Source organism: Glandiceps talaboti, chromosome 10, assembly GCF_964340395.1.
Source record: "Glandiceps talaboti chromosome 10, keGlaTala1.1, whole genome shotgun sequence".
Lineage (NCBI taxonomy): Eukaryota > Metazoa > Hemichordata > Enteropneusta > Spengelidae > Glandiceps > Glandiceps talaboti.
In genome coordinates this window covers 6,305,219-6,325,605 of record NC_135558.1, presented here as the reverse complement: position 1 = coordinate 6,325,605, position 20,387 = coordinate 6,305,219, and the positions used below count along the sequence as shown (strand labels likewise).

The following is a 20,387-nucleotide window of genomic DNA, read 5'->3' as shown; positions in this document are numbered from 1 at the left end:
ATTAATTTTGTTGATGTCAAAGAGATTACTTTTCTATTGAAACCATGTGTACCAGTACATAGTAGAATTGTTAGCTTATTTATAAGTGCCTTCCTAAATAATGTGAAATACACTTTGAAATAATATTCATGATACTGTTTGTGTGTGTGAGCGAAGCCCCATGTAGTAATTGTAGTTTCGTGAGTTTTGCACACCTGTGTAGAGTGGTGCGGTCCATACCCACAATGCTTTGCCAATATCACCTAAAATCAAGATGGCGCTGAAGGAGGTGGTCGGAAAGAGTAAGTACGGAAAATGTTGTAATCTGGTTACCTTTTCACTGTCATGGTGTATATTTATTCAAGTTTTATCTCAAATTTCAACGTGGCAAGTAGCACTCTGTGCAATATTACACGATGACCGTAAATCGTGAGAGAGTGACATCTTTTTCGTATCAGAAGCCAGGAAATCTCAACATTTATGTTACCGCAGACGGAGGGGCCTGCCCCTACAATCTCTTCAATTCAATCATATACATGTACTATTACTGTGTGCGATTTCTGTAACCATCCAGCAACGGAATATAACTGTCATTTTGTAAAAAGATTAATTAAACTAGAAGAGTGGGCGTGTATTTGACCTTAAACAGTGTCAATGAATGGTAATGATATACACAAAACATGAAGGGTAGTGTTGTAATATAAGTTTAACGTAACAATTCATCGGTTCGTTAAAAAGATGAAGTTTATATAGTCGGCAATTATAATTTTACTACATTTGCAAAATCTCGTAAATTAAAAATATCCTTATCAACCGAGTGAAAGTACTGGCGTTTTTTCACGTTTAACGACACATTAGGTATAACTATATCAGTTGCCAGACGTTATAAAATGTAAACACGGCGTCGGAAATGTTCCCATATATTGCCATTACTGGGCATTAGTGTTTATATTGATTATGACAGTATAGAAATGCTACCTTAATTTGGCCTCATCAACACCATTATTTATTCCATTACTTTGTTAATAAGCTTTTAGAGATACTCTATCAATAACTGCATCTGTTTACATTGTTGCAGTGAATTGTATGTGAACTGTTCTATAGTGAGAGTGCCTTGAATATGTAATTATAGTGTCTGCACCTATGCAGTGCATTAATTAATTCATTCTTCTAATATGACTTTGTTTTGTTTTGGTTTGGTTTGTTTAAACAACTAAAAAAAACACTGCCCTTCATTTTAATGTCACAGGGATTTTTGTTTTATAAAAACTATCAAATTTATATCACATTCTTTTAGTAATTTTTAAACATTAATTCAAAGTATCAATTTCTATTCTACTGTTAATACATATGTTAATATATAAATTATGTAGATGAAATTTTGAATAAAAATGTCACCAAATTTCCCCCATTTTTCCCCTCAATATTTGATTTTGATTTGAGAAGCCAGATAATTTGTGATTTGTAAGAGCTGATAGTATGGTTTATGTTTGAGCAAGGTTTTGCTATTATTATATGATTTTTTTAATCAGTGTAGGCATTTTTGAGATTCCTTCACTTTCAATCCATGAACATAGAAACAATAAGTGGGCTTCACTTCATAATTTAATTACACTTACATATGTAATACAAATATAGTAAAAAAAATTCACTTCCAAATACAACTCATAACATCAAAGTAAAGCGTTTTCTGTATGTACCATACCACAGTCATTTAAAGCATCCATATCAAGTGTAAAAAATATACTTTCATTTGCTAATTGACCACATTAGAACGGCTACATGCTAAGCTTGTAAATAAACCAATTGAAACAGTATATTTTTACACTTGATATGAATACGATAAACTAGTGTACCACAGAGAGAAAGTGATTTACTTCAGTGTTACCCGTTGTAAATATGGGTGTTTAAACTGAATGAATTTTATATTCAGTCATACTACCAGTATGTGTAACAGATGGCCTATAAACTCTGATTTCTGTTTGTTTAAATATTAGTATGAAATAATTTAATCTCAATTTTACAAATGCATACATAGGGAAGTAGTTATAAGTTGTGTTTTACAGGTGCATTTAATAAGTCAATAAATCTTGAATTTGTTATATATCATTCAATTACCATCCAGAATGGCATAGTGGGATTTGTAAAAAAAAATAAATAATGTTTGATAATGCTATAGTTCATTCTCTGTCAAAGAGGGAAGTACCATATGTTCTGTTCAGTAAATTCTTATATGTCATAGTAGCTTAGTGTCTTTGTCAGTTGATCTTGACTATGTCTTATATAACACATGTGATATAGAGGAGGGCATGATGATATAGTTCTCTGTTGGCTGATTGTTGGTACATAGAATAAATGCAATATCACACTGTTCCTTCTGACTGCACCGAGACACATTTGTAGGTTGGTTCCCTTGAGAGAATATCATGCACTCTCTTTGTACTGGAACAGTATGTTGGCGGTCAAGCAAATATGGTTATGACAGACCCTCACCACCAAAGCCATTTTGATAATTTTTTTGCCAGGGACCTGACTACAAACAAGTACATGCACAGACAAGTTGTGTCCTTGTCTGTGATACAAGTTAAGAGTGAAAGACATCTACCTACCCTTCAGCCAAAAGAGGATGAAGGTCAACCAGCAAAGATACTAAACTAATGTTATTGTAAGGCCCATTAGTTTTATGAAAGTCCTCTTACTTTTTGTTGTACTGAAAACAATCTAAAAATACTAGTGTCCACTCATAATCACTGAAATCAGGTTGAAGGTAGGATATGTAACATATTTCAATCCTTTTTCTAACATTACCTCCCTAAAAAGTTTTAGCAATACTTATCTTTTGTAAGGTTATTTGTTGATTCTGTTGTACATTATATTGTACAAAGTTTGGTAAATACTGATCAGTATTGATTTGCTTGATTTCACAAGAATACACAGAGTAAAACACCCTGTCAAAGTCCACTGTATCATCTGACTCATAGAGTCATTGTCATATCACCTACTACTAGCCTAGCCTAGCCTAGAACACAATGAGGACAGAGGTGGGGGGTTACTATGAATGATACAGATTGTTGTGAGAAAAAAAATACAGCAGTCACTTTTTCACTGTATTGAACAATGTTTTTGTGAGTTGCAGTTGGAGTTCTGTTATGCAGCATACAAAAATACAGGGAAATCAGTTTGAAATGCTCCAAGTGAATGCACTTGTCTCTTTTAGTTGAAAAAAATAAAACAACCTGGTAAGGAAGAAAAGAGATGCACGAAAATGAAAATACATGTAGCTGTTTTTGCAGTATAATTCCCTTCACAAAGTATCGTCATAAATTGAATTAACCGGCGTACAGACTTGATCTCTCTGACCCTAATCCTGTATAGTAATTTACCATTTCATTTGTACATGCATCACTTTCCAGGAAATCACTGATGCATGCCCATGCATCTTTCACATTTAGATATATCTCGCAGTGTAATTAATTTTTAGTGATTTATTCATTAAACACACCATCCATTAGCTACTTGTAGACAAGCGTTTGCTTCCTTTGGTTGTTTTATTAGTAATTTTGATATAGAAATTTCATATTTAAATTAAATAAGTCTTGAAACATTTAAATATGGAAAAATTACCACATGATATAGTACTGTAACACTATCAATCTAACATGACCAGCAATACTTTTCTTCTATTACATACATGTGTACCACACTGTTAGAGGACTGCTAATCCTGTACATGTGAATCACTGTGTCAACATTTTGACAGCTAGAGGGTATAAATACAAAAGACATAATCCCAGCACATCTAACTCAAAATAAATCTAAATATTATATTTGTATTAATTCAGCTTAATGTAATAGTTGTTAGTGTGATTGAAGGAAAAATATACAAGTATAAAAAATAAGATCGACAGTGGTCAGAGTGAAACACAAACAGGTGAGATAACATATATCAGTATATAGTGTGCATACAGTGACTGTGATACTAAAAAGTGGGTGTGGTCCTATAGCTATGTGTGTTTACAGTTACTACTAAAGACTCCTCGGGGTAGAGTGTGTGATACATAAATCAAATACCAATAGTTTATACATAGTGTACATATTGCTTATGTTGTATCCTGTTCAGGGTGTATTTTGTATACTGATGATGATTAGACATGCAGAACATGTCTCAAAATAAACTATTACTGTAAGCAGCACTTCACTATTACTGTTAACATTTAAGCCACCACCCAGCGATATTAAACAGGGAAGGACATTTTTTCAAACTCACATACATATAATTTCACCATATGTTTCATCATGATTTCATTGTTGAAAAGCTTGAAAACTACTCTAGACTACTAGGTGTGTTTTAGTATGATGTAAAAATCCTGTAAAAAAAGAAAAGTTTTTATCTGGTAAAGCTGGCTCCCATACATTGTATACCAAATAATTTTGTTTGGGAAGTTAGTAAAAAGTGACTTTGGAGCCCAGATAGATTTTACCTACTTACCATTCATAATAACAAAATTGTACAAACTTTATGAAAGAACATTCACAATGGAATTATTTTTGAAAATTAGGTATTTATACATTGTGACCCGTGTACACTGAAGTCCTAGGGAAATAGAGAGGTTGCTATGGGTGATATATACGTTGCTATGAATGAAGTACTGGTACCCAATACAATAAAGTATGCATTCAAGTGAATATATACAACTTCTACGAGATGGAACAGTATTTATTATAACAGAGTCTTTGCTGTAATAACATGTTAGAAAGATGTTTTGAGGCATGTTGATGATTGAAGACAGTTTAGCTGCACATCTGTACAATACTTATATTTCATCAGTGCTTTCACTAGTTACTGCTGCAGGCAGGGACAGTAAAATGTTACTTTAAAATATCAAAGAGATAACATAGAATCATTTTATGCACAGGAACCCCAAGCCAAACTTTGTAAGGATATTCCAGATTTGTAAGACATTTTTTGAAGGTAAAAATGATGTAAAATCAACCTTCAGGAAAAAGAATAGTGTGTAAAATTTCCTGCAAGTTTACAATCTCATGAAAGTTGGCTCATTATGCTAAAAAAATTATATAAAAACCTAATTTTGATTTGAATTGTGGATATATATATATAAAATTTTCTTATTTTACATATATATAATTCAATGTTATACAAGAAATTGGAGACCTAGGTATTATTGATTTTAATGTTCTGAAAATAGATCATAACTACACATTGTGAACATTAGAACAATAACAATGAATGGCTTTTATGATGGTATTGATTAGGTCATGCCAGTTTTCACCATGAATTTGTGTACTGGTATAATATTTTGAATCAATCTATATATATATATAAATAAATGTTTACAGCAATCAAAATAAAACCCTGCATATTGAAATACATCATGTAAATTTAAAAAAATGAGTTCAGTTACTCCAGAAATTATGTTTTGGTTTTAATTTTGAGGAAAAAATAAGTGGGATTGTAGCATGCAGATAAAAATATTGTATGACAATGTGTATATTTTTGTCCGGTCCCACAAGTTTTGCAGATATTTCAGTTTTTAATACAATGTTGTGTTTGTGAAATAACAGTATCGTATTAAGAAAATTAGACTCTCGAGTTTCATAAAATGGTAAAAGTTGTCATAAATTCCATGATATCGCTGAATTAGAATATTGTTTTGTATTTTATTGTACGTCAAATTATAATGACACCATATTGACTGATATCTGTACACTATGATGCAAGACATGTCGATTTCAAATCATCTAGATCTGACACAGATGTAGAGTAAAAGCCAATATTTCTATCATGAAATACAATAACTAGACCTACTTTTCGTAATTTAATTTTTCACTTATTCTCAGAATGTATAATGTTGTTAGAGGACAGCTGCAACCATGGTTACATGACCTGTTTTATAGTGTAAATGGTAAATACTAACTCTGCAGGGAAATTGTATTGTTGTATTAGTGCACTTTGCTACTACCATTTCCTGAATACTTTTCCTGAGATTTGATTGTCGTGCTTTTCCCATGAAACTGTGGATTAGATTCGTATTTCTGTCATTTGAATAAATTTAGAGAGAAATAGACTTTTTCATCAAGATTTGAAAACCCTGTTACTTGTAATTACTAAATATAGAGTAGGGGTAATCTGGTAGCACATACACAGTCAGTGTAAAACTGTAATGTCAGAGGGAAAGACGGGGAAAGCATACAGATTTTACCAAATACTGCCTTAAACAAAAACATTGGTGTCAGGCTAAGAATGAATTCTTTCACAACAATACATACTGTATTTGAACCATATGGAATATTGTTGTTACAATAACTGATGTTATTTTCCCAAAGGCGTATGAAAAATATTCAGGAACATCCTGCTGTTTGAGATGTAAATGTCATTTTGCAATGTTTTATCTCCATTCATATTCAAAAATTGGAGTTCACTTTTGAATGAGAAGTATGATCGGTGTCACGGGAAACTGATAATTTGAAAAGATTTATATCGAGATTAAACATATACATTTGATGTGAGACTGTGTGTCTTTTCATGTTAGTTGATTCTGTGTGTATGAGGTCACAAAATATAAGAGCCCATAAAATGGATTTCCATATCTGAGCTACACGTAGGACAATAACCAGATTCAAAGAGTAAACTTTGATATTGATACAGAATCACCATTCTTGACTTAGCAGTAATTTTGAAATACAGACTAAGAACTGTACAACTCTAGACATTTAGTCTGTAAGGTATGCCATGATGGGGCACCCTCACACATCAGTCAACCCCGTTCACAGAGCAGGCCAGTGAAGGCGGAGCAACACGACGTATCTTAGTCTGCTAGACATGATACTGTGCTAGTTGTGAGAATCGACAGTTTAGTTCAAAATATAATGATACATCACCTATCTCTATCATTCACTGTTGGATATATCACAGTATATTCTATTATAATATGATAACATTTAGACTAGGAAACTCTACATTTATGTTGTGTTCCTTGTTTTTGTTTCAGGGATTATGCAAGATGTCATTCGACAGGTTAGAAAACCTGGACAATGGAAGGTGAGATTTATATTTCATTTTTTTTGCTGTATTTACTGTAAATTTCAACTTTTGTTCAGATGTAAAACAGAAATGTACCAGAAGATTTCCTTTACGAAAAAAGTTTTATAGAATTTTTGCAGACTTAGATTTTTCTTAAACTTTTCATAGATGTTAGTCCATAGAAGATTTGTCAAAATATTTTTCAAAGGTAACTTGTAGAGTTGTCACTGTAACATCATATTTATGTACAAGGAAGTATTGATAGCAAGACACAAGTTGACCAAGTGATACTGTGTAGTCATGATGGGGGAATGGTTAGAGTGGACGGCTTTGAATCTGCAGCTTGCAGGTTTGCGCCCCATCGCTGCTGTTTGTTTCTGAATGACTAAAGTCCTTGGTCAAGATTTGAACTACAATTGTGCCTCAGTCAACCCAGCTGTATAATTGGGGACCTGGTCGGATAGAGGCTGCAATGTGAATGCTTTAATCCTATGTGCTTATAGAGGTTGAAGTGGATTGTACATTTTGTATGCTGCCCAGGGAGTTGAAGTAAAGGGTGTGTTGGGCTGCTATAGATCCATACTAGGGATAATAATTGTAAAAGCACTTTGGGAAAGTGATGTATAAAAAAAACATTATTGTTATTATTATACTGAGAGTAATTCTGTTGTACAGCAATGAATGTTTAACATTTGGGATATGTTTTGTACCCTGATAGGTACTTGTTGTGGACCAACTCAGTATGCGTATGGTATCAGCCTGTTGTAAGATGCATGACATCATGGCTGAAGGAATTACAAGTAAGTTTACAGAAAGTTATCAGTCAGTTTGTCTTAGGTACAAACTTATGTCATACAGGTATTTCAACATTCTACCATCATGCTTTGCTGTGTCTCCCTCAGTGAGAGATGATAGAGAGCTGTCACAGTTTGCATCAGAATAGACACTGTAGCAATATTTTTGTGTGAGACATTTCTCTGACAACAAACAGACAAAATTAGGAAATCATAACCGTACCTCTATTCAAGTTTTCATGATTGTGTGTATAAGATTTTGTTGTTACAAATTTCAAAATTAGGCAGAAATAATCGATAATGGTAATAATTTCTTTCATCATTGATTTAAAAAAAAAAATATAATGATTTGATATTGAGGTAATGGCACCTTTGATTAGTAAAATGACATATCAAGTGACTAATTTTGTGTTACAGTCGTGGAAGACATAAGTAAACGTCGTGAACCACTACCATCAATGGAAGCCGTCTACCTACTGACACCACAGGAGAAAGTAAGTACAGCCACTTCTTGCAGCTTTCACTCTCAAATAGTTGGTTAATTTCTTTGATAACTTTTTGCACAGAGAACTGAGTATTAATTTTGGGCTAATTGAGGGCACTGTTTTTGTAAGGGCAGTATTAAGTAGGTAAAGTCGACCTCAGAGTTGTCCTCATATTTTACCAGGGTTCACGCCACCAAAATTAAGGTACATGGTATGGAAAACTTTGCAAATTTTACTAAATTTCCCTCCTCTGTTACCATGGTTCCCAGACCTTAGCAAAAACATTGGAGGGAAATAGTTTATATACTTTATCTCTAAAGTTTAATTATATGTACAAAAAAAGAAAATAGTTTGAATTCACATTATTTTGATTTATTAGCAAATAAATAATTTTGATTCACATATTTCATATTTTCAATAAGGCAATATGAAAAAAAAAAGTTGTGTGTTGCCGATAACCCGACCAACCCTAGTTTAAACTGCTGACCCTAAACATTTTCTAAACATTTCAAAAAAAAGATAAAGAAATTCTTTTTATTCTTCTTGACGTTCATGCACATCTGCTTCTTTCCCCAGCATTAAAAAGATAAAATAAAATGAAGTCCCGGCCTACCTACCCTATTTTCTGGGACCATGTTATCGGAAACACAATTATTTTTTTTCACCTAAATAGTGATTTTATGTTTCCCATTATACATTTGAGTCTGTGGTTTTGTTCACTGAAATCTTTACATGGCCCCAATATGCACATTATCTGATGTATACAATAAGTCCAAAATATTAATATATCATTGTTGCTGAAAGACTTTCATATGTGAGTGTTCCCCTCTATCTAGCAAATAATGATTGATTGTATTTAATTACAAAAATCCAAGTAATATTTTGTTTTATTTTTTCCAGTCTGTACGCCAGCTGATTAATGACTTCAAAGACTACCACAGTTACATGTATAGGGCCGCACATATATTCTTTACTGAAGGTAATATAGTAATTTATCACATAGTTACATGTATAGGGCTGCACATATATTCTTTACTGAAGGTAAATGTAGAAATTTATCATCTGTACAGTCAAAGGTAAAAGAATGTGCAGGTCAAAAAAGTAAAACCTATATTGTAACTTCTGTATATTAAAAATGAACTTAGTAATGAAAATTTCTACTCACAATCAAAAAATTTCTTCTGAGTGAACAAAAAAATAGAACTTGTTTATGATGTTGTGCAATGGTGGAAATATTCATTTTAGTGAAGCACGGTTGCCATTTGAAATCTGGCCATATGTTAAGGATGTAGAATAATGTTTGTTAGATCAGAACAGTGACTGTTGAGGATTTGGTATTTATTTTATCAAGTTGTGCGCCCTCAATACCATAATAAGGAAGTATCTTACCTTTTGTTTTTACAATTACAGTATGTCCTGATGATCTATTCAATGAGATATGTAAATCACAAGCAGCTAAAGTTATGAAGACAGTGAAAGAAATCAACATAGCATTCCTGCCGTATGAAGCACAGGTAACTAAATCAGTTGTTTTTGTGTGTGAGAGAAGACATCAACCTTAGGCAACCAACATAACAGACTAGCAATGCAGCTTTATCTATGATACAATTGTGGTAATCACATGTTTGCTTTACTTATGAAATGTTAAATCCCAAACAGAAGTCAGTGTTTGAATTGTTAATACATGAAGTAGGTAATTGCAGATTGCTTTATATATTTACTTTAAAGTATGTATGTTTTTTTCATTAAAAGAACTAAGTAGTTTCGTTCTAAAATGTTTTCCTTTTCAGGTGTTTTCTTTGGACTCCCCAGAATCCTTCAAGACATTCTACTGTCAGTCCAGAGTTGCAGGTCGTAATATTCAAATGGAAAAGCTTGCTGAACAAATAGCCACTCTGTGTGCATCTCTTGGAGAGTACCCATCATTGAGATACCGTGCAGAGTTTGAGAAGACAGCTGAATTGGCACAGATGGTACAGAGTAAACTGGATGCATATAAAGCTGATGAACCAACTATGGGAGAGGTAAGGAACTACTTATGTCTCAGTCTGTGTCTCTGTCTCTGTCTGTATTTGTCTCTGAAATCATCTGACCAATCCCATGGAATTCGAGTCTTGATTCCACCTAACCCCATTTCTTTCTTTCCAATCACAACCAACTTAACCCTATCCAACCTTAGTACGCCAATCTAACCTCACCTCATCTCAAACTGCCCTACAAATTCTTTACCTTTCCACTCATCCTAATAGCAGCCATCCCATTCAAACACCCTCCACCTCCAACCCCAAACCACCCCATATAGCTCAGCCCCACCCATCCTAGTAGCACCCATCCCAGCCAAACCCCCTCCACCTCCAACCCCAAACCACCCCATATAGCCTAGTCCCAGCCATCCTAATAGCATCCATCCCAGTCAAACCCCCTCCACCTCCAACCCCAAACCACCCCATATAGCCTAGTCCCAGCCATACTAGTAGCACCTATCCCAGTCAAACCCCCTCCACCTCCAACCCCAAACCACCCCATATAGCCCAGTCCCAGCCATCCTAATAGCATCCATCCCAGTCAAACCCCCTCCACCTCCAATCCCAAACCACCCCATATAGCCTAGTCCCAGCCATCCTAATAGCATCCATCCCAGTCAAACCCCCTCCACCTCCAACCCCAAACCACCCCATATAGCCCAGTCCCAGCCATCCTAATAGCATCCATCCCAGTCAAACCCCCTCCACCTCCAATCCCAAACCACCCCATATAGCCTAGTCCCAGCCATCCTAATAGCATCCATCCCAGTCAAACCCCCTCCACCTCCAACCCCAAACCACCCCATATAGCCTAGTCCCAGCCATCCTAGTAGCACCCATCCCAGTCAAACCCCATCCACCTCCAACCCCAAACCACCCCATATAGCCTAGTCCCAGCCATCCTAGTATCACCCATCCCAGTCAAACCCCCTCCACCTCCAACCCCAAACCACCCCATATAGCCAAGTCCCAGCCATCCTAGTAGCATCCATCCCAGTCAAACCCCCTCCACCTCCAACCCCAAACCACCACATATAGCCTAGTCCCAGCCATCCTAGTAGCATCCATCCCAGCCAAACCCCTCCACCTCCAACCCCACCACCCCATATAGCCCAGCCCCACTCTATTTCGTCTATTTCACCTTAGTGTACCTGACTCAGACTCATTCAAACTCCACCCCACAGCTTGCATGGAATAGGGAGGTGTCAAAGCACAGGGATGTTTGAAAATCTAGATTTTAATCGATCTACTAATGGTATGTCATGTCCAAACCATAATTTAAACCCCTCCCTCCCCCATGTCATGTCTCATCAAGGTTTGTTTGATGTATTTCTATTATAGGGACCAGAGAAACACCGTTCACAGCTATTGATTCTGGATAGAGGCTTTGACCCTGTGTCACCATTACTACATGAACTGACATTCCAAGCTATGGCCTATGATCTACTTCCAATAGAAAATGATGTGTACAAGTAAGTATAAATGCTACCTTAGTATTAAACAAACTGTCTGCTGTGCAGTGATGGTACAGTGTACAGTGTGCTTGATAGATACTAGGTTGGTAGAACCATCCAAGTGACATGCTTAGAAGAATAGAACAACCTGTGATTACTCCATGACCAGCCTTTTCCCATAGCTAGCTTCTGACTAAATGTTAAACCCAAAGTTGTATTACAGCACTATAACACAGACTGCAGTGGTTATATAATGACACATATGAGCGTTTTCAGAATATCAAGGTTGCCAGATTTTTGGAGATGGATTTTTGATAACCATGGTGACATTTTCTTAATATGTTTGAATTACAATCTGTATGGTTTGTTCCAGGTATGAAACAACCAGTGGTAGAGAGATGGCAGAGAAAGAGATACTATTGGATGAATCTGATGACCTGTGGGTCAATCTCAGACATCAACATATTGCTGTAGTCTCTCAGTAAGTGTTTATCAAATCTCAAACTAACTAATGGGTTGACTGCCAAGGTGCTTGGTTGGAATGTACTGGAGGGTCTGTTAGTCATATAAACTCAAATATGTAAAATAGAGTGGCAGTGTTATTATTGGTTCATTGGAGCATCAGTATCATTGGCTGTATTTTCCAAGAAGTGGTTTCTGTTATTTTTATTTTACATTATTTATTTGCTTACATTATTTACAGACAAGTGACCAAAATGTTGAAAAGTTTTGCTGAAAACAAGAGAATGGTATCAACTGGAGATAAAACTACAGTACGTGATTTGTCACAAATGTTGAAGAAGATGCCACAGTATCAGAAAGAACTCAGCAAGGTATGTACTACATAGCTAGTGTTTTCATTAAATAGACAGACAAAGTGATAAGGCCAAATAAAAAAAGTTGTTTGGTTCTGGTTACCCAACCCCACCTCATTTTTCACACCGATCCTAAACTTTTTTTTACATATTCAAGAAAAATAATAATAAAATCGCGAAAATCGTGAAGTCTCGCTAGAAATAGTGGATGAGGAAACTGACATCAACTTAAGACAATATAAAACTATTCTTCCAATCTGTAATGGCTGTACATCTGATAGGAAGAAAAAAACAACAGCGAGACCATTTGGAAAACAATGGAAAACCTGAACTATACACTCACACATGGAAAAAACGCATGCACGCACACGCACACACACACACACACACACACTAACAGACAATGTCGAGCAACCATTTTGATAGCCAGATGTACAATCAGAGAAAGAAATTAAACTTTATGATTGATAAGAATTCCTTAGGTTAGTTTGATCACATGTTGTAAAACAAAACACGTTATTCAAGGAAATGCTAGATCATTCATTCAGACCCTACTGTGTGTAATATCGGTATTACCTTTTGTTGACAGTATGCAACTCACCTACACTTGGCAGAAGATTGTATGAAACACTACCAGGGATACATAGATAAGCTATGTAAAGTTGAACAGGTGAGAAAATATGTCAACTTGATAGACTGGGTATGAGTTGAATACATGTTTAGGACTTGAAATTAGCAGTAGTGTGGGGCACATACAATGTAGACTACTAAACATTGTATCTAGACTTGCAAATTAGCAGTAGTCCAGGGTACATGTCTATTTATTGGTATTTTGACAATTTTTAGTAAATATTGTTAGTTGTCTGATCAAAAAAATAATATCTCAGTTACGCACAGCTTGTGCAGGTTTCAGAGATAGCCAGAAATAAATTTGTGTCACCAATATTAATTACTATAATTTGTTAATGATTTTTGTCTGGCAGGACTTGGCAATGGGTACTGATGTGGATGGTGAAAAGATAAGAGATCAGATGAGAAATATTGTACCTATATTACTGGATTCTAATGTTACTGCCTATGACAAGATACGCATCATTTTACTTTACATTATTAGCAAGTCTGGTAAGTATAACAACCAGGGCTATTGTAGACCCTGTATTATTAATTCAGACCCTATATGATTAACACAGTTAACATTCACATGTGTTAATCTGTGCACATTTGTATATTTGTGTGTGTGTGTGTGTGTGTGTGTGTGTGTGTGCGTGTGTGTATGTGTGTTTGTCTGTGTCTGTGCATGTGGATGGATGGATATGCATGTGTGTGTGTATTTATGGGTGTATGTATACATAGGTTGTTTTTTTTTCATGTGTGTGATATGCAAGATGGAGTCATTACTATGAAATCTTTCTCAAAACAGTGGCTTAATTTGAACAGTGATAAGCACAAAGAAAGTTTCAGATTAATCTAAAGAAGTGACACTGATATATTATTTTTATTTTGATTGATTTAGGCATCAGTGAAGAGAACCTGGCCAAACTGATCCAACATGCACAGATTCCTGATCAAGAGAAATGCATTATTCCTAATATGTCTCAGCTTGGAGTACAGGTTATACAAGATGTAAGTTGTACAATGATGGTGACAGGTATACAAATTGAAGGAGGGGAGCAATCATTTTAAGGGGTGGAAAGATGTAGCCAGGGACATGAAGTCTTGGTTTACTGGTTGTTTGTTTGTTTGTTTGTTTGTTTGTAGCAAACTTTGTACATACCTCTGTACTGCTAGTAAATATTGAATATTTAAATAGAAAGTGATATTTCTATGTGGCAGTTTGATTTTATTGGATGTCATCAGAAGGAGCTAGTAACTCAATATTGTCTCTGTCTGTCTGTCTGTCTGTCTGTCTATTGTCTCTGTCTGTCTGTCTGTCTGTCTGTCTGTCTGTCTGTCTGTCTATCTCAGTATCTGTCTCTCTGATCTCAACCCATTTCATTCCATTAATAATATAATTATAAGTATTGCATATTGTCACATACCAGTAATAGAAATATGTTTTGTACAATATCACAGAGACTGTTTGGAAAACTCAACATCCATATATCTTGTACATATGTAAAGGGGTGATGGTAAAAAATTCTTGAATTCCTGTACTTTCAATGTTATTTTCAGACTGGAAGGGGCCGCAAATCCAAACACATGGAACGTAAGGAAAGAATCACTGAGCACACATACCAGATGTCTAGGTGGACACCAGTTGTCAAGGATATTATGGAGGTAAAAATGGTGTCAAGTCATGGTAATACTCAAATGTGCCATCACCAGTATCGATATCACCGATCCCAGAGATAGTGCTTACCTGAATACTTGTGAGATTTAAAGGACACCGCCAGTGTTACATCAGTGTGATGATAATCCTTGTTGGATGTTTACACAATATAGAAGTAGATGTAATGCAGATATATATATACATACATAATCAAAGAACTGAACCAATATTGTATACTTTGCACAGAATCTACAATTTGTACAACCAGTTCAACTTTCACAACTTGACATGCCATCATTGTGTCATTAAATACAGAGAGAGAAATCTGTTGTAAAAAAACAGTCCAAAAGTTTGATATTTGTGGGATTGCCAAGAACAAATAAACCTTATCATAATGACTAAATTTGTTTTTCTTTGTCTAACAGTATGCAATCACAGAGAAGCTGGATCCTAAATTGTTTCCCTACTTAGCTGGTAGAGCTGCTGGACCAACATACACTTCCTCTGCAGCAAGAAGGTACATATATTACTTTCCTCTGTAGTTTTGCTAAGATTATGGAATCCTAGTATCAGAGATAGGAAATCTGGTAAACCTTGCATAGTTTCCCTATTATAGTCCTATGTTTTTGGTTGGAGAACCCTTGTGTAATAAACAGAGAAGGAGAGAAATCGGTCAGAGCCGGGACTCAAATCTGGAACCCTCTGACCTCTAAACAGATGCACTACCAAAGCTGACATCCATTACCTGTACCACTCTATCCCCCTTTCTCCTCTTTGGGAAGCCAACCCAGACTACAAGCTACAACATGACAGATACTTTTAAATGTTTAGAGAAACTCTCTTTTGAACATATTTGTAATATGATTTAACATGATTGGAATGGTTGTAAATTAACCGTGGCAAGAAAGGGAAGAGAGCCTGAGAAGCTCATATAATCCCTTGTAGTGGAGCATATTGATCAGTATTTGCTTTGAGTCTTTTGTAACTATAATTTTCACATGTATTTTCACCTTGATTGTGTTGTAAACAGTGCTAGATATGGACAATGGCATAACCGTGGTCATCAAGAACACAAGAGTGGACCTAGGTTGATTGTATTCATCATAGGGGGTGTCAGCTTCTCTGAAATGAGGTGCGCTTATGAAACCACAAATGAACAGAAGGGAGGCAAGAAATGGGAAGTTGTTATTGGTAAGTTGGATTTCTGTTTGCAGTTTAGTTTATTATTAGGATTTTTGTGTTATTCATTTAGTAATTATGTATGATTTTATGCTGAATCTAATACATGTAATAGTTGCATAAACAGTTGACAGTGGTAAGGTTATGTCTAAAATGAACTGTCATACATCAAAGTTTTCATTCCTGTATAAATATCTTCAGGATTATTCTTCAGAGAATACCTAGAGAATATTTGGCAGTGAAGTTTGAATTTTATCTTGCAGGTTCCACCCATATAATGACTCCAGAAGGCTTTCTGAGTGATTTGAGAGATCTAAGTAACAGTTGAAGTTCTTCACAGGCATCAAATACGGTTCCTTTACCTCACAGCTCAATTTAGACCAACGGTAGTATGGGTTCTAGCTTTCTTTCCTCCAATGTCCTATTTCTTACTCTGAGACTACTAAGTTGTATGCACTACCAAGGAGCTGCTGATAAAATTTGTTGTATTCAAACAAGAGACAAAGAGTTGAGTTATGGCACTAAGTCTGTGAGAATCCTGCACAGGTTTGTGTCATACAGCTTGAATGACCAATGACAGGTCACAAGTTCATGGGACAATACCATTGTAATAAAGGGGTTGCCAGGGTGTATGTTCTGACAAGGTTATCTTATTTAAACCAATTTTTTTTTCAGATAGACTATACCATTGTAGCAAATGATCGGACTGATGTATGATCTGGTCACATAAGAATGTTTTTGAAACTTTGACAATGCCATGAGGTGATATGTGAAAAACAACAGGGTGTAGGATTTGAAGGAAATGCAAATCACCAATTTCGTTTTTTTTGGGTGATTTGTGAATTTGTGCAAAAATACCAGTACATCATACATGTACATCAAATTGTTACAACACTTACCACATGTATTCCTGTCACTCCATATTACTTGGTTCAGTAATAAAAATGTAAATTTTTTCCTGCCAGTTTGTTCCAGTTCTGACTTGTTCAGACTGGATCTAACTAGTTCAAACCAAATTCTACAGAAAAATATGCAGTTTGTGTGTTCTGGTAAAAAGATGTAAATTCTGTGGTTTCATGTAAATTATATGACTTATATGTCCCAAAGTATATACCATCTACACATTTCTAGTATACAAGGCCATTGAGAGTTATGTCATGTTGTACATAGCAGTATGTTGTGCATGTACATGAAGTGTTATTTCATGTCGTACATAGTGTTATGTTGTGCATGCAAATGAAGAATTATATTACATCGTACATAGCATTATGTTGTATATGGATATGAAAATAGCACTTGTGTGGATGGATGTGGTGACCCTGAAATAAGCCACAGCAGTCTGAAGATTGTGGTTACTATAGTTTCAGCAATTTTCTAGTATGGTATTTGGTAGTCTGTAAGGTACGTCATGACAGGGCGCCCTCACACATCGGTCAACAACTCTCATAGGAGGCCAGTGAGGGCAGAGTGACATGATGTATCTTAGAGTCTAGATATTTGGTGGTCTGATGTGTTTTTCATCGATGGATGAATGCCATTTTCTACACATACTAAACTTAAATCAGAATATTATCAATTTCAAATCACAAGCAATGTTTAAAACAGGACTCCCCAAAATAATATAAAGAGTGAAAATCATCCACTATCAGGTTGATATCTATGGTGTATATACATCTGTAAGAGTCTGGCTTGTGTGGTAGTTAGGTTTATGTGTTTCATAGTCATAGTTTTGTGTGTGAGAAGAGGTGTACGGTGAAACAAACTGATTATTTGTGAAAACTACAGAGAGATTTCTTCTTAGCTTTAATCATGGTGGGAGCAATAAAAATCATAACACTTACCATTTTGTCTTGTGAAAATATAACAATTTGTTTGTTGTAGGTGTGGATAAAATGATAGATAACAGTAGGGTTCTTTTATCACCTCATTTCGGTTGTAAAGCGTAATTACTACTTTTTCTCTCTACATCATGCAATTTGAAAATATAGTTGATTTCAATAGATTTTACTAACGGCTTTGGCTTGATCTTATATTGATATATGTAAATGTAAAAAGATAATTCTGAATTTGTACATACGCTTGTAATTGTGTAGATTAGTTTACTAGTTTATGAAGAAGAACTCACGGCGCAAAATTGTGGACTCTATCTCGGATGCGTCCGCATGATAAAGATGATGTTTACTATACGTCTCCTGCAAGAAAAAAGCAACATTTTCACATCTCAGTGTTTGTCTGAATAACTGCCAGTACATGTACATCAAGTTGAAGTGAATAAACATAGATGAGTCTTTATTTATATCCAAAATCCAGGTTCTGTGCAATATTCAATACAAGGTTACCATGTTATAAAGAAGTGATGTTTTTGAAATAGATCGACTTGCAGTTACCTCTAGAGTAAGGTACCCTTTTTTTTTTTTTTGAAGATCAAAATTTTAACATGTTTACAAAAAGTATGAGAATTTGAAAATTTAATATTTCTGTTATTTAAGATTTGTCTTTCAGTAGATGAGTGGATGACAGGTTTAGTAGATTGCTACACTAGTATGTTATACATGGGAGTAGAGATGGCATCCTTTTTCTTGCACAAGTAGAAAGACACGTTAAGAGGATAGCCTTCTCAACTTATTGTAATATTTCAGGAATTATCTCAATGATTTGTAATATTTGCATAGTAATGTAAAGCTGATTGTGGTTCTTACAGTTTGTGTGTCAGAATATATTAAAGAGAAACTGATGTTTCCAAAATAATAACATGTCTTGGAACACAAAATGGCCCCCAGGCAGGGATGGATCCAACTTTAAATGTCGTCGTTAAACTGTGGAAAGTTGGCTGTAATATTTAGGAATGAGACCTATGACTCTGACCAATGGAAATATATTGGTTGAAACAAAGAATTTTAAAACAAATTCCTAAAAAAAGTAGCCGGCAAAACATCGCAGAGTAGGCGGTTAATGTTGCCGGCTACCTGCCCTTATCTACATCCCTGCCAGGTTAAATGATACAGTTTCCAATCCCAGTTTATTTTGTATTTTATCCAGATTATGATAATTCAGGTGTCAAATCTTAGACATTGGAGAAACTTCTCTAATATCTATAATCAATGACACAAAAAATGAGGCTAGAATATTAATTGTGTAAATTAAAGCATCTAAATTTTCCCCAACAAAGATACAAAAAGTTGACAATAGTATCCCTTTAATGTTGATATTTTAAAACCGTTTTCTGAAAAATGTACTTGAATATGCTGTTATAGATTTCAAACGTATGCTTATTAATAGTCAGATGGGAAATCAAACTCATACTCTGCAGACAAGATAGTACTAAGAACTACACTTATGTATAACTGTTCCACCTCGTTATCAAATTTTCATCTCAAAATTATTCGTTAGTTGAACTTTGACCAACATATTCAAATCATATACTCATAGTTAGCCAATCGGTGTGCTCTGAAATCATTTGTAACACCTAGTCAATCTCATCCAATCCAATGTAATTTAGAAGTAGCAATTCTAAAGTGAGAATGTGTAGATACGTTGGTTGTACTTATCAGTGATTGGAGCTTACAAATAAGGTGATCCATGTATTATTTGTGTATATTGTGCTTATGTATCTTATAAAGACAAGTAATATTGAATTAAGATAAATAAAATTTAGTATGATAGTCAATTCTGTGAGGTTTGTACTTTCTTTGTCTTTAGACATATGACATATCCTAAAACCTGGGCTGAGCTGTTAAGAATGAGCTGTTGGGCAGAGTGGTAGCCATTGTGCTAGGCTGTTGGGTTGGGCCACGGATGCTCGTCAAGTTGCTATAGCATCGAGAACTATGACAGTGAGGCCATTAGGCCAAAGAGTGAGCAACAGAATTTATTGTTGTTTTACGTTTATGTTCTCCAAATCGTAGTTGGCCAAGCATGTCATACCTTTGAGCTACTATACATAGCTTGCTGTTCAGCCTAATGGCCTCACTGGTGTAGTTCTCTGTGATACAGCAACTTCATGAGCACCTGTGGGGTGGGCCATTGGGATGGACCGTCGGGCTGGATCATTTGGCTGGGCTCTTGAAAATGAATACGGTCAATGAAATGGACCTTGCACTACTGAAGGGTTGTTTTCTTTCTATCCAATATTCCTCAAAGAATTGACACAGACATTTACATCATATATTAGGGAATGTCCATTATCGGGGAGGGGCACATTTTTCAAAGTGCTAATTTTCATACTCAAGTGCTATATGTTATACATATTATACTGGGACATTTTAGCGCCCTCAGTCATCACTCGTGACCGGTCCGATACCACTAGTTGAAGTGGCACTGACCCATTGGAAAAATATACGTGTCCAC

The 20,387-nt window shown here is 35.3% G+C and overlaps 1 protein-coding gene across 1 annotated transcript; it reads left to right on the top strand.

Moving 5' to 3' along the window:
* The first annotated feature begins 253 nt into the window (after positions 1-253).
* LOC144441428 (syntaxin-binding protein 1-like) lies at positions 254-19,655 on the top strand. Its single transcript, XM_078130998.1, has 17 exons — positions 254-281; positions 6,989-7,038; positions 7,739-7,820; positions 8,232-8,308; positions 9,200-9,278; positions 9,710-9,813; positions 10,090-10,323; positions 11,665-11,795; positions 12,151-12,258; positions 12,481-12,610; positions 13,182-13,262; positions 13,576-13,714; positions 14,106-14,215; positions 14,765-14,869; positions 15,287-15,378; positions 15,892-16,052; positions 16,304-19,655. The coding sequence occupies exons 1-17, from the start codon at positions 254-256 to the stop codon at positions 16,366-16,368; spliced, it is 1,776 nt and encodes a 591-aa protein (XP_077987124.1). The 3' UTR covers positions 16,369-19,655.
* The last annotated feature ends 732 nt before the right edge of the window (positions 19,656-20,387 follow it).